The following is a 13,692-nucleotide window of genomic DNA, read 5'->3' as shown; positions in this document are numbered from 1 at the left end:
TAAAATACACTTTTGGCCCCGGCCCCCTCTAATTTATTTTTTGAAAAAAATAATCTATTATGTTTATATTAAATGCACTCAAAACATATATTAAAGTTCAAATTCATTAAATAAAAAGAAAAAATTCAAATAATTAAAGTGACCATTTTTCTTTATTATCTTATTTCTTTTATCAAGATTTTAATAATGAACGATATCAAGTATACAATTTAATTTTAAAAAATCTCCAATTTTGAGATATATGCTTTGATTTTATTAGTTATATATGTTGATTAATTAATTATTGATTTATTATGTGTTTTAAATATTTATTTACATGTTTAAGATTTACATTTTAGTTTAAATGATTAGTTTTGAAATTGACAAAAATTAATATTGATTATTTAATTCGTCTTGTTTTTTGTCTTTATCTCTTAAATTTTGAAATATTCAGTTGACTAGTAAAACGAATATAAGTTAATTATGAAAAAATTTGGTGACAAAATAATTGACAACATTTTTTATTTGATTTTAACTGACAATCTATATTTAAATAGATATTGTTGTTATTATATTTTGTGTTATGTGAAAAATTTCTAAAGTAATGATTGACACCTGTGTCGATCGTACTCATATAATTATGTATTTCCTACTTTATTACACATAGTATAATTAGAAATCATTATCAATACTAATCACATACAATAATTTATGGTATATATAATAATATGATGTGATTAATTATAATGTCGACTAACATTGTTAATTTTCTTTAGTACATCGGCCCCCAACTCAAGTTTTCTGGCTCCGTCCCTGGTGGCAGATTTCTTGGGACGAAGTAGTTCGTGAACATGCATGGGGAAATGTTTGATGCTGCGTGGTGCGTATTGCTGATCAGTGGCGATTGCTAGTTAGTGGAGCATTGGGCAAGGCACACGGGTTTAGTGTGACTTTGCAGGGGCCCTGTTGTGTTAGGGGCAGCGTGGATACCAAGAGGGGACATGGACCTGGTATGGGGCAGATGCAGGAAGTCAGCTGAATGTGGCAGTTAGCATGAGTCACGACTAGTATAACAGGTGACGGATGAGGGCAAATGGCTTGGGACAAAGTGGTTCGTGTATATGCACTGAGAAACGTTTGATGGTGCATGATGCATGTGACTAGCTAGTTGGGATGAACAAGGTTGTTCCTACCCATGTGTATATGTGAGATAAGTCTTTTTCTCCTAAATGGTATATTTTTGAAGGTGGAGATCGTGATATATATCTTTTTCACCTAAAGGGCCTATTCGCGAAGGTAGAGATTTGTTCAGTTATCTTTTTTCTCCTAAAGAGCATATTCACCAAGGTGGAGATTGTTGAGTTTGTCTCATACCAGAGTGAAACAGGTAGACCCATTGTACACGATTAGATGCCTATAAATATATTGGTTGTATTCTAGAGGGTTGTATCACCACCATCACCATCACTATGAACAAAAGAATACTTTCACTCTCGTAGCTGTAAGCACCGAACCACGTAAATCTTGTCTTATTTACCTTTTTCTGCAATTATTATTGTTTCTTATTTTTGTTAATTTCAACACATAACAAGTTTGGAACAACCCAGTTTGTCCGAAGAAAGCAAGATGTTGATATTGAAGTTTTCTGCATGAGTTTTGGTGTATCTTATGTTGTTGATTTTTTGTTTTTTTTTTTTGTTTTTTTTTTTTTTTTTTTTTTTTGGAGTAGAACTAGTGTTATATATTTATCCATACTGGAGAAACACATGGTTTCAGCTGATTGAGGCTATTGTACATATGTGGTTTTTCTAAGGCAAAAACTAAATACTCATACACTTTTTAATGTGATCAAATGTATTGTGAAGTGTAATAATATGGAGAGTTAGTTAATCATCCATCCATTAAGGAAAATGCAATTATGTTATTTTCAAGAACTGGGATCTGTTTTGTACTGTCCTTATTTTTCATTTTCCAATATTTCTAGTTTTTATTTTTCAATAATAGATTTTTTTTTTATTTTTTTTCAATAATAGAAAATTAAAAACCAATGTTCATGATGAACAACTATTTTTGAATTTACATTTTCACTCAGAAAACATAAAATACATTCATCAACAATTATCTCCCAAATATACATATTAAAACGTACGACATGTTTTATATTTTTATTGATTTGTCTAATTAATATTAATCATTTTAGATTAGAGTTATTTTCAATAATTTGTCAAAATTAGTTTAATTTAATTTAACACGAGTTTGTTTTGTCAAATATAATAATTAAAATACATTTACTACGTACAAAATCTAGATCAGACATGATATGATTTAACCATAATTAATAATCAGGAGCAAAACACATTGATTTGATGAAGATTGATGAAGATCCAACATATCTTTTATCTCTATTAGTGTTTGTCTCGGGTAAGTAAAAGTCTAGGAAGGAGGAGAGGAAAAGAGAGGGGAGGGGGAGGGGGTTTATTTGACTTTTTAAACAAAAAGAAAAGATTTAAGAGATTGAAGCACGGTGAAATGCGCTTTAGCTTGCATGCATTGAAATAGTTTGTAATGTATTTGAAAATGTGAGTGTATGTGAATTTAGCTCAATAAAAATTAAATAGAGTAAGGGATGGATCAGAGAAATTGAGTTGATGTTAGTTTTATAGTGATTCGGAAAAAACAATTTAAAAAAAAAAAACAGAAAAAAAAAAAAAAAAACAAACTTACTCAAACTTGCCACGTTAAGAATTGACAAGTTTATAAGTTTATTATTAAAAAGCTTTTGACAATTAATTAATTACAAAATATGTCACGTTATTAAATAAAATAATTGACTCATTTAATAGCTAGGTTAACAACAGTTAATTGCTAAGTTAGCAGTAAAACGAATGAGACCACATGCTAATCAACCCCAGGCCACTAGCATAAGAAGACTTGAGGCCCGGTTTGGTAAAAAATTTACTTATAAGTCAATTTTGGCTTATTTGACTACTATTAATTATTTGATTTAGTTAAAATAACAATATAAATGTTTGGTTAATTAGCTTTTTGTAATTTTAAAAGGCTAAAATTCAAAAAGCTACTCTAAGCAACTTTTTCAATTAGCTTTTTGAGAAAAGAAATTATATCAAACAGCTATCAACTAACAGCTAACTTGCCAAACACTCTTCTACAATTAGCTAATGTTATGAACTATTTATACCCTCAAATTAACACAATCAGCTAACAGCTAACAGCTAACAGCCATTTTACCAAACAGGGAATAAATTATTAGCTTCAAACCACTTGCCAGCATCGTTTTTCCAAGTCAAGCTTGACTTAGAAATGAAAATGCCACTCTGAGATTGAGCAATTTAATTAATCGAATTCTTTTCAATCACTTTAACTTTTTATTTACTTCCAACTCAATAACCGTGTGGAAGAAGATAAAAGCGTTGGACATATATGCTTGACTTCATCGTTGGATGATATGAAGCCCAGTGCATGGCATGATACATATCAAACCATTTGCATGGTTTTCTTATCCCAAGTCAAGCTTGACTTCGAGAGGATGAGCATGCCAATTCCAAATAAAAAAAAAAAAAAAAAAGTTCTACTCAATCAATCAATGCATGTCCTTTTCACCTTAATTTTCAATTTGAGTTTTAAATCAAAAAGATGTAACACTAAAACAATTTGAGTTATGGAAACAAAAATTAATTTGAATTGATCACTTAGTAATGTCAATCTTGGAAAGCTTGACCTAGATACATGCATAGAACTTATCACGAAGAATCTCAATTTGTTAATATCAGTCTGTGACCGTACCAAACATTGTAATATGACTTAGAATACATTATAGTTGGGAAATGGTGATCGTTGGCCGCCATGCATTTATGATATTACTCCGTCTTAAATCATATTTATCCATTGTACATCTTAGTAAATTGGTTGATCTTATTATAAAGTAATCAAACAAGACAATTATGCGATTATCTGATATTTATGTATAAATTCTTAGTGTACATATACACAATTTTGGTTGCAATATGGAATCACAGTTTTGTTTAAATTAATTTTTTTTTTGAATAATGTCACATATAGGTTTTTATTTTTCCTTTTACCATCGTAATTTAACTTCTTCTTCTATGTCCTTTTCAGTTTTCACCATCATTTTCTATTGATATTTTAACCAATAAGATATTGCTTCCAGAGCGCTATTTGTGACCATAGAGTTAGTTTGAGCAACAAAGCAAAAATCAAATTGAATTTGTCATCTATTAATGTCTACGTTCAAAGTGTGAACATTGGAAAGTAATATTCTATGCACATGAAAGAAAAACAGGTACTTACTAAATTGAGTTCGCAATTGAGTTAGTCGATCTAAGTGAAGCAACAATAGTTAATGATATGTGTATTATGGAGAAAATTATGCCACAATAAATAGCAATGTTTTACCCACAAGAAGCGAAAATGGGTGGTTACTAAATTGGAAGTCTTAATTGAATTCTTCTGACCTCTATTTATTTTGTAAAATTTCATTAATATTTAATGTTAATAAATTTTGATGAAATTTGACAATGACCTTGTGGTCTAGTGGCAATTTAGACCTGGCAATTCGTATATACGGGTCCGTTAACGGGTCGACATGATAATGACACGAACATGATAAGGCTAAACACGGACATGACACGTTATGGTTAACGGCTTCAAATTTTTAACACGAACACGATTTGTTAACGGGTTGACAAGATAGACACGTTTTGTTAACCGATTATTTCAAGTCGTGTCGACACGAAACCCGTTTAAACCCGCTATTTCTATAAATATATTTTTAAAAAAAAACTAAAATTTAAAGTTAAGTTATATAAACAAAAAAACAAAACCTACAATTCAAAGATTTCAATCCATCAAATAAACTAAAAAAAATATTCAATTTATAACATTCATAAAATGATTAAATATCATCCAAAAAGCATATATAATTAAAGGAGTACGTACTAGTTTTTAGAATAAAATTAAACACAAAATAAATACAAATTTCAAATTGTTAACCATCAACAATTGGTGTAGGATCTTGGTCTAATGTAGTAAATTGATCCTTAGTCATGTTCATAATATATTTTGTAATCTCATTCATGACAATGGTTCTTACCTAAATGACAATGATTCTTAGCAGGTTATAAACATGTTTGTGTAAACGGATTCGTGTTAACGGGCTAACACGATAATATTAACGGGTTAAACGGGTTCTTAATAGGTTAACGGGTTGACCCGTTAAGACACGAAACATAACGGGTTCTTAATGGGTCAACCCGTTAACGACCCGGGACACGTTAAGGCTAAACACTAACCCGTTATTTTTGTATCCGGTTTCGTGTCGTGTTAACCGGTCGTGTCCATAATTGCCAGGTTTAAGTGGCACAAAGTGGTTTTCTATATGAGAGGTCATGGATTTGAACTCCAGTGGAGAAAATATTGTCTTTTTGTGCTTCAATACGTTGAAAAAGTAACTATGAACAAATAATATATTGCAACAGAGTCACTAGGACTCAAATTTTGATGAGGAAGGGAAAGGAGAGGGGAGGGGGGAGGGGGTTTATTTGACTTTTTAAACAAAAAGGTTTAAGAGATTGAAGCACGGTGAAATGCGCTTTAGCTTCCATTGAAATAGTTTGTAATGTATTTGAAAATGTGAGTGTATGTGAATTTAGCTCAATAAAAATTAAATAGAGTAAGGGATGGATCGGAGAAATTTAGTTGATGTTAGTTTTATAGTGATTTATCAAATGATATCATGTGAGATGAGAGCTCCAATCATGATCAAGAAGGTCCTCAACCGTCTCTGTTACAACGGCTTTTGGCGCCATCTTTCTGTTTGCTTGCTTCATCTAACTGCCAATATATTAGCTTCATTGTATAGGCTTCACAGTTAAGCAAGCTCTCTAATGTACTGAAAACACTATCTCTCTCAATGCAAAAGTTTTGTTCTTCACCGTAACTCTGCCTCCAACATGGTATCAGAGCCATGGAAGATCAGTTACGCCGCCGCTGTTTCCGGCACCGGTGAGACCGGCCAGCCGTCTCGCACACCGGCGATGAATCAGCCTCCGATTCAAGCAACGCCGCAAACTTCCATGCCTCAAGTCGTTCCGCAAAGGAACGCAACTGAAGATATAGAGAATCCACTGCATCTCAGCACTAACGAAAATCCAAACAACATATTGGGGAGTCCTCCTCTCACAGGGGGTTCCAATTATGGCTTGTGGAGCATTTCAATGCAGGTTGCGTTGGAAGTGAAAAACAAATGGTCTCTTGTCGATGGAAGCATCGAGAAACCGGCTAGAAGCCAGGGACACTACGCATCTTGGAGAAGATGCAATCTTATGATCAAGTCATGGATCCTCAAGGCGGTGCATCCGTCGATTGCTCAAAGCATAATATATATGGATGACGCAGAGGAAGTCTGGAACGATTTGAAGAGGAGATTCTCGCAGCGCGATCCTCATCGCATATCGACTTTGTAGTGCGAAATCTATGGATTGAGACAAGGAAGCTTGTCGATCAATGACTATTACACGAAGTGCAGATCTCTGTGGGAGGAAATGAACGAGATGAGACCTCTCCCAATCTGCAAATGCAATCCTCATTGCTCATGCTCAGGTGCTCTAATCAATGAAGTTCGAAAGGATCGTGAAATAGATCAAATAATCCGTTTCTTGCAGGGATTAAACGATGATTACAATCCTTTGAAGTCCAGCGTCTTGGTTCTGGATCCTCTGCCCGAGATTCACAAAGTGTATGTGATGGCAGAGAAGTTTGAAAGGCAACTCAACATCACCAATCTAAGCATGGAAACCAGCCATGCCAACTCCATACAGCATGGTCAGACTTCATCAGAGGAAGTTGTTGCAGCAGTGAATCAATACTATGGTAAGAGAACTGGCGGAAATAAGAATGTGAAATGCACATATTGTGGTATGACTGGCCACACCGTCGAGAAATGCTACAAAAAGCACGGCTATCCACCGGGATGGGTGCCGGGCTACAAATCGAAGGGAAAACAATCCACCATGATTGCTGCCAATACTGGTTCTAAATCTGAAAGCAGTTCGACAGTTGAGCAAATGCAGAAATTGATTTCCCTCTTGCAATCTCAAATGGGGCAAAATCATCCTCCCTCGACTGCAGCTGTATCTCTTGTCCCAAAGTTCAACCATCAAGGACCGCAAAATACAGGCAAGTCTCACATTGCTTCCCATATCATTAATTTTGTTAATCTTGGCTCAACTACTTGGATTTTAGATTCGGGAGCAACTGATTATATAGTATGCTCTCATGATTTTTTTGATGTGTGACATATTGTTGAGGGAGCAAGGGTGAATCTACCCAATGGAGAAACAGTCACAGTGCAGCACATGGGAGATATCAGATTAGGAGATGAATTATGGCTGCGGAATGCCCTGCACATTCCCCAGTTTAAGTTCAACATTGTCTCAGTAAGCAAACTTCTCAAAGATTCATCTCACACTTTGGTCTTTGATTCTGGACAGTGCCTGATTCAGAACCTTAGGAGAACAACTGGTTTTGCTAAGGAGGAAAGGGGTCTATATCTGCTGCTTCAACCACCACAGATCAGCTCTTATAACAAGTCTGCTATGCAATGTAACAGTGTCAACATTGAGTTGTGGCACAAACGCTTGGGGTATTTTCCCTTTAATAAAATACATCTTGTTTGTGATGTTCCTAATTCCCAGTTGAAGATGAATCCCTGTGATATATGCCACTACGCTAAACAAAAGAGACTACCATTTCCCCTCAGCAAAACTACATCAAAAGCTTGTTTCGATCTAATCCACGTTGATATTTGGGGACCCTTTCCAGTTAAATCTGTGGGAGGAGAGAGATATTTCTTAACCATAGTCGATGACTATTCGAGGTATACATGGATCCACCTCATGACTAATAAATCTGAAACACGGGAAAAGTTGAAGAACTTTCACAAACAGATTCAAGTCCACCATGGTCTAGCTATTAAAACCATTCGTAGTGATAATGGTATGGAATTCAACATGGTAGACTTCTTTGCTGAAAATGGCATGATCCATCAAAAGTCATGCGTGTACACTCCCCAACAAAACGCAGTAGTTGAACGGAAACACCAACATGTCATGAGTGTGGCAAGAGCTCTTAGATTTCAGGCAAATTTTCCTCTTGAATTTTGGGGACTATGTGTGATGTATGCTACATTCATCATCAATCGACTCCCGTCTTCTGTAACTGACTGGATTAGTCCATATCAGAAATTGTATGGAGAGAAGCCCAACCTTGAGAATTTGAAGGTATTCAGATGTTTGTGTTATGCAGCCACCTCATCCAACTCAAGACATAAAATGGCTCCACGTAGTAGACGATGCATCTTCGTGGGTATACCTGCAAATGTTAAAGGTTATCTGGTGCATGACATGCAGGATAAATCCATGTTCATATCTAGGGATGTAGTCTTTTACGAAGACCATTTTCCCTTAGCTGATCAGAAAAATAGCAGAAGATACTCAGTTGTTCAAGCCGCCTTTGCCAAATCTGTCCATCAATGAAGATGCAGAGTTCAGACCTCAAATCTGCCGTAATACCAATGAGCACCATCATGAGCCTAATACTGCTACTTATGGCAGTATGGATCAATCTCACAACGAAAGAGGCAACTTCAGCATGGAGAGCACTCCGGATAGCAGACTCAGTGCCCCCTCACATGATCAATTAAATGATTTTAATGAGCCCTCATTTCATGAAGCTATTGATGAAGTCAGTGAGGCAGCAGAACTAGCACCATCTCCTGGTTCCTCAGTTCATCCAAGAAGGTCCACTAGGGCACGAAACATTCCAACAAAGTTGCATGATTATTACTGTGAAGCAACAGTAGCCACCAAGACATCCCCTCACTCAATATCCAAGGTAGTGTCCTATGCCAATCTCTCATTCTCACACAAGGTGCTTTTTATGGCAGTCTCATCTATTAAAGAGCCAAGGAGCTATGGCCAAGCAGTCCTCCATGACTGTTGGAAAAAGGCCATGAGTGATGAAATTACAGCCCTTCAGAACAACAACACATGGGAGTTAACAGAATTGCCGTTTGGAAAGACACCAATTGGGTGCAAGTGGATATTCAAAACTAAGCTTAAAGCGGATGGTACTATAGAAAGGCACAAGGCGAGACTAGTGGCGAAAGGTTACACCCAACAATTTGGTGTGGACTACATCGAGACCTTCTCACTAGTGGCAAGATTAACCACCATTCGCATTTTCTTGGCAGTGGCAATTTCTAAGGGCTGGAATATACACTAAATGGATGTTAATAACGCGTTCCTACATGGTGATCTTAATGAAGAAGTTTACATGGTCTTACCCCCCCGGGTTCCAAAGTGAGAAACCAAGTCAAGTATGCAGGTTATTAAGATCACTTTATGGCCTTAAGCAAGCTAGCCGTCAATGGAATGAGAAGCTCACTGCTGCACTGATCAAAGTTGGCTTTCACCAGTCCAAGTTTGAACCTTCACTGTTTACTAAAGGTGCTCATGATGATTTTGTTGCTTTGCTAGTATATGTTGATGATATAATCATTGCCAATGCCAACATATCAATCATCAACTCTGTAAAACAGTTTCTGGACAGCAGATTTAAAATCAAAGATTTAGGACCTCTTGGTTATTTTTTGGGGATCGAAGCATGCAGAACAAGTGATGGTTTGAACTTATGCCAACGTAAATATGCTCTAGATATTTTGGATGATGCAGGGTTTCTTGAATGTAAGCCAGCAAGCACTCCCATGGCTCAAGGCTTAAAACTCTCACATGATGATGGAGCTCCCTTGACTGATCCTAGCTGTTACAGAAGATTGGTTGGTCGAGTGTTATATCTTACAACCACCCGACCGGATATTGCCTATGCAGTTCAACAACTGAGCCAATTTGTAGATTCTCCCACAGAAAAACATTTGTTGGCTGCACACCGTGTATTAAGGTATATTAAGAGCTCACCAGGGCAAGGCTTGTTCTACCCAGCCAACACTCAACTCCAATTGAAAGTGTTCTCGGACTCTGATTGGGCAGCCTGCAATGAAACAAGGCGATCCATTACTGGATACTGTGTCTTTCTGGGAGATGCACTGGTCTCATGGAAAGCCAAGAAACAGCTGACAGTCTCAAGATCTTCATCCGAAGCCGAATATAGAGCTTTGGCAGTTACGGTCTGCGAAATACAATGGATGACTTATATCCTACAAGATTTAAACATCGGATTTGACAAGCCAGCCACATTGTTTTGTGACAGCAAATCCGCCATAGCCATTGCCGAAAATCACGTCTTCCACGAGCGCACCAAACACATCGACATTGATTGTCATGTTGTCCGAGAAAAGCTACATCAAGGTCTCATTAAACTTCTGCCAGTCTCATCCTCAAACCAGGTTGCGGATGGATTCACCAAGCCCCTGGCTATCCCACTGTTCCGACAGTATGTGTCTAAGCTTGGGATACAAGACTTGTATGCCCCAGCTTACGGGGGGTATCAAATGTATCACGTGAGATGAGAGCTCCAATCATGATCAAGAAGGTCCTCAACCGTCTCTGTTACAACGGTTTTTGGCGCCTTCTTTCTGTTTGCTTGCTTCATCTAACTGCCAATATATTAGCTTCATTGTATAGGCTTCACAGTTAAGCAAGCTCTCTAATGTACTGAAAACACTATCTCTCTCAATGCAAAAGTTCTGTTCTTGTTCTTCACCGTAACTCTGCCTCCAACATGATTCGGAAAAAACAATATTAAACAAAATAAAGAATACAAACTTACTAAAACTTGCCACGTTAAGAATTGACAAGTTTATAAGTTTATTAAAAAGTTTTTGACAATTAAATAATTACAAAATATGTCACGTTATTAAATAAAATAATTGACTCATTTAATAGCTAGGTTAACAACCGTTAATTGCTAAGTTAGCAGTAAAACAAATGAGACCACATGCTAATCAACCCCAGGCCACTAGCACAAGAAGACTTAAATAAATTAGCTTCAAACCACTTGCCAGCATTGTTTTTCCAAGTCAAGCTTGACTTAGAAAATGAAAATGCCACTCTGAGATTGAGCAATTTAATTAATCGAATTCTTTTCAATCACTTTAATTTTTTATTTACTTCCAACTCAATAACCGTGTGGAAGAAGATAAAAGCGTTGGACATATATGCTTGACTTCATCGTTGATATGAAATGAAGCCCAGTGCATGGCATGATACATATCAAACCATTTGCAACGTTTTCTTATCCCAAGTCAAGCTTGACTTCGAGAGGATGAGCATGCTAATTCCAAAAAAAAAAAGAAAAAAGTTCTACTCAATCAATCAATGCATGTCCTTTTCACCTTAATTTTCAATTGAGTTTTAAATCAACAGGATGTTGCTTCCTAAGTGTTATTTGTAACCACTAAAACAATTTGGGTTATGGAAACAAAAATTAATTTGAATTGATCACTTAGGGTGTGTTTAGTTGACAGGTTTAGTTATAAGGAATGGGTATCAAAGTGATTGGTATTGTTTGGTTGATAGGCTTTTAGAACACTACTATGAGTTTCAAATACCCCATTAACTGAAAAATTGATACCCAAATAAAATAAGGGTATCATCCCCTTTCATTCCCTTATTCCTTCCCATCCACTTTGATTAGTGCTTTTAGTTTTTTTGTTTTTTGTTCATATTGGTGTTTGGAATATCTTTATATTAGAATCAATTGTCTTGATTTTGTGTTCTTGTATTTGGAAAATCTTTATTCCCATTATACGATCATACATAACTAAACAACATTATTGATAACCATTCTCATTCCACCCTACCACCAAACATGCAAAATACTTTTACTAAAATTCATTATTATTACCAAGTACGTATTTGATAACCATTCTGATCCCGATTCCCATGTGCAAACCAAACACACCCTTAGTAATGTAAATCTTGGAAAACTTGACCTAGATACATGCATAGAACTTATCACAAACAATCTCAATTTGTTAATATCAGTATGTGACCGTACCAAACATTGTAATATGACTTAGAATAAGTTATAGTTGGGAAATGGTGATCGTTTGCCGCCATGCATCTTTGATATTACTCCGTCTTGAATCATATTTATCCATTGTACATCTTAGTAAATTTGTTGATCTTATTATAAAGTAATCAAAAAAGACAACTATGCTTATGTATAAATTCTTAGTGAACATATATAAACACAATTTTGGTTGCAATATGGAATCACAGTTTTGTTTAAATTAATAATTTTTTTTAATAATCACTACTGGAAATTATGGAATTTCCGACCACCTAAAAGTGATCTTAAATCAAGTCTAAAGTCTTGTTCTGACCACTTTTGGTATCCGGAAAAACCTTTGTTGCTATCTCCGACCACTTTTTAGTATCAACTTGATTTAAGATCACTTTCAGGTGGTCGAATATTCTATAATTTTTAGCAGTGAATGTCACATATAGGTTTTTATTTTTCCTTTTACCATCATAATTTAACTTCTTCTTCTATGTCCTTTTCAGTTTTCACCATCATTTTCTATTGATATTTTAACCAATAAGATATTGCTTCCAGAGCCCTATTTGTGGCCATAGAGATAGTTTGAGCAACAAAAGCAAAAATCAAATTGAATTTGTCATCTATTAATGTCTACGTTCAAAGTGTGAACACTGGAAAGTAATATTCTATGCACATGAAAGAAAAAACAGGTACTTATTAAATTGAGTTCGCAATTGCGTTCGTCGATCTAAGTGAAGCAACAATAGTTAATGATATGTGTATTATGGAGAAAATTATGCTACAATAAACAGCAATGTTTTACCCACAAGAAGCGAAAATGGGTCCTTACTAAATTGGAAGTCTTAATTGAATTCTTCTGACCTCTATTTATTTTGTTAAATTTCATTAATATTTAATGTTAATAAATTTTGCTGAAATTTGCCAATGACCTTGTGGTCTAGTGGCACTAGACCTGACAATTCGTGTATACGAGTCCGTTAACGGGTCGATATGATAACGACACAAACACGATAAGGCTAAACACGGACACGGCATGTTATGGTTAACGGCTTCAAATTTTTAATATGAACACGATTTGTTAACGGGCTGACACGATAGACACGTTTTGTTAACAGGTTTCAAGTCGTGTCGACACGAAACCCGTTTAAACCCGCTATTTCTATAAATATATTTAAAAAACTAAAATTTAAAGTTAAGTTATATAAACAAAAAACGAAACCAACAATCCAATCTAGGGATGTCAACGGGGCGGGGTGGGGGCGGGGGACGTTCCCACCATTCCTGCCCCCGACTTTCTTCCCATTCTCCGTCCCCGTCCCGGGGAAAAATCCCCCCATCACCATCCCTACGAGGATTATTCGGGGACGAGGAATCCCCACCCCATTCGTTAGTTATAAACAAATTTAAAATTAAACATTAAAAACATTTAAATAAATAACGCATATATATTCTTCCCCAATTTAAAGTAGAATTCAATATTTTACAATTAAACATGTTATTTAAATATGCATTTCATAAGCATGACATACAATCACAAGAATTCTTCTAAAATTATATATATTGTATACAAAGTAATACATATGTGTGTGTTGTATGGCTATACATACATACATACATATAGGTTCAGGTGCATTTAAGTGTTTCCCGTGCGGT

General features: G+C 35.6%; 2 protein-coding genes across 2 annotated transcripts; both read left to right on the top strand.

The window, feature by feature from the left end:
- Window positions 1-5,969: 5,969 nt before the first annotated feature.
- On the top strand, window positions 5,970-6,482 carry LOC109164457. Its single transcript, XM_019312990.1, has one exon. It carries the CDS (start codon window positions 5,970-5,972, stop codon window positions 6,480-6,482), a length of 513 nt encoding a protein of 170 aa, XP_019168535.1.
- Window positions 6,483-9,325: 2,843 nt separating this feature from the next.
- On the top strand, window positions 9,326-10,543 carry LOC109164455 (uncharacterized mitochondrial protein AtMg00810-like). Its single transcript, XM_019312989.1, has one exon. The coding sequence runs from the start codon at window positions 9,326-9,328 to the stop codon at window positions 10,541-10,543; it is 1,218 nt and encodes a 405-aa protein (XP_019168534.1).
- Window positions 10,544-13,692: the final 3,149 nt, after the last annotated feature.

The sequence above is a fragment of the Ipomoea nil genome, unplaced genomic scaffold (genome assembly GCF_001879475.1).
Source record: "Ipomoea nil cultivar Tokyo-kokei standard unplaced genomic scaffold, Asagao_1.1 scaffold3065, whole genome shotgun sequence".
In the NCBI taxonomy this organism is placed as follows: domain Eukaryota; kingdom Viridiplantae; phylum Streptophyta; class Magnoliopsida; order Solanales; family Convolvulaceae; genus Ipomoea; species Ipomoea nil.
The sequence above is the reverse complement of the archived record's forward strand: the minus strand, read 5'-3'. Positions and strand labels throughout refer to the sequence as shown.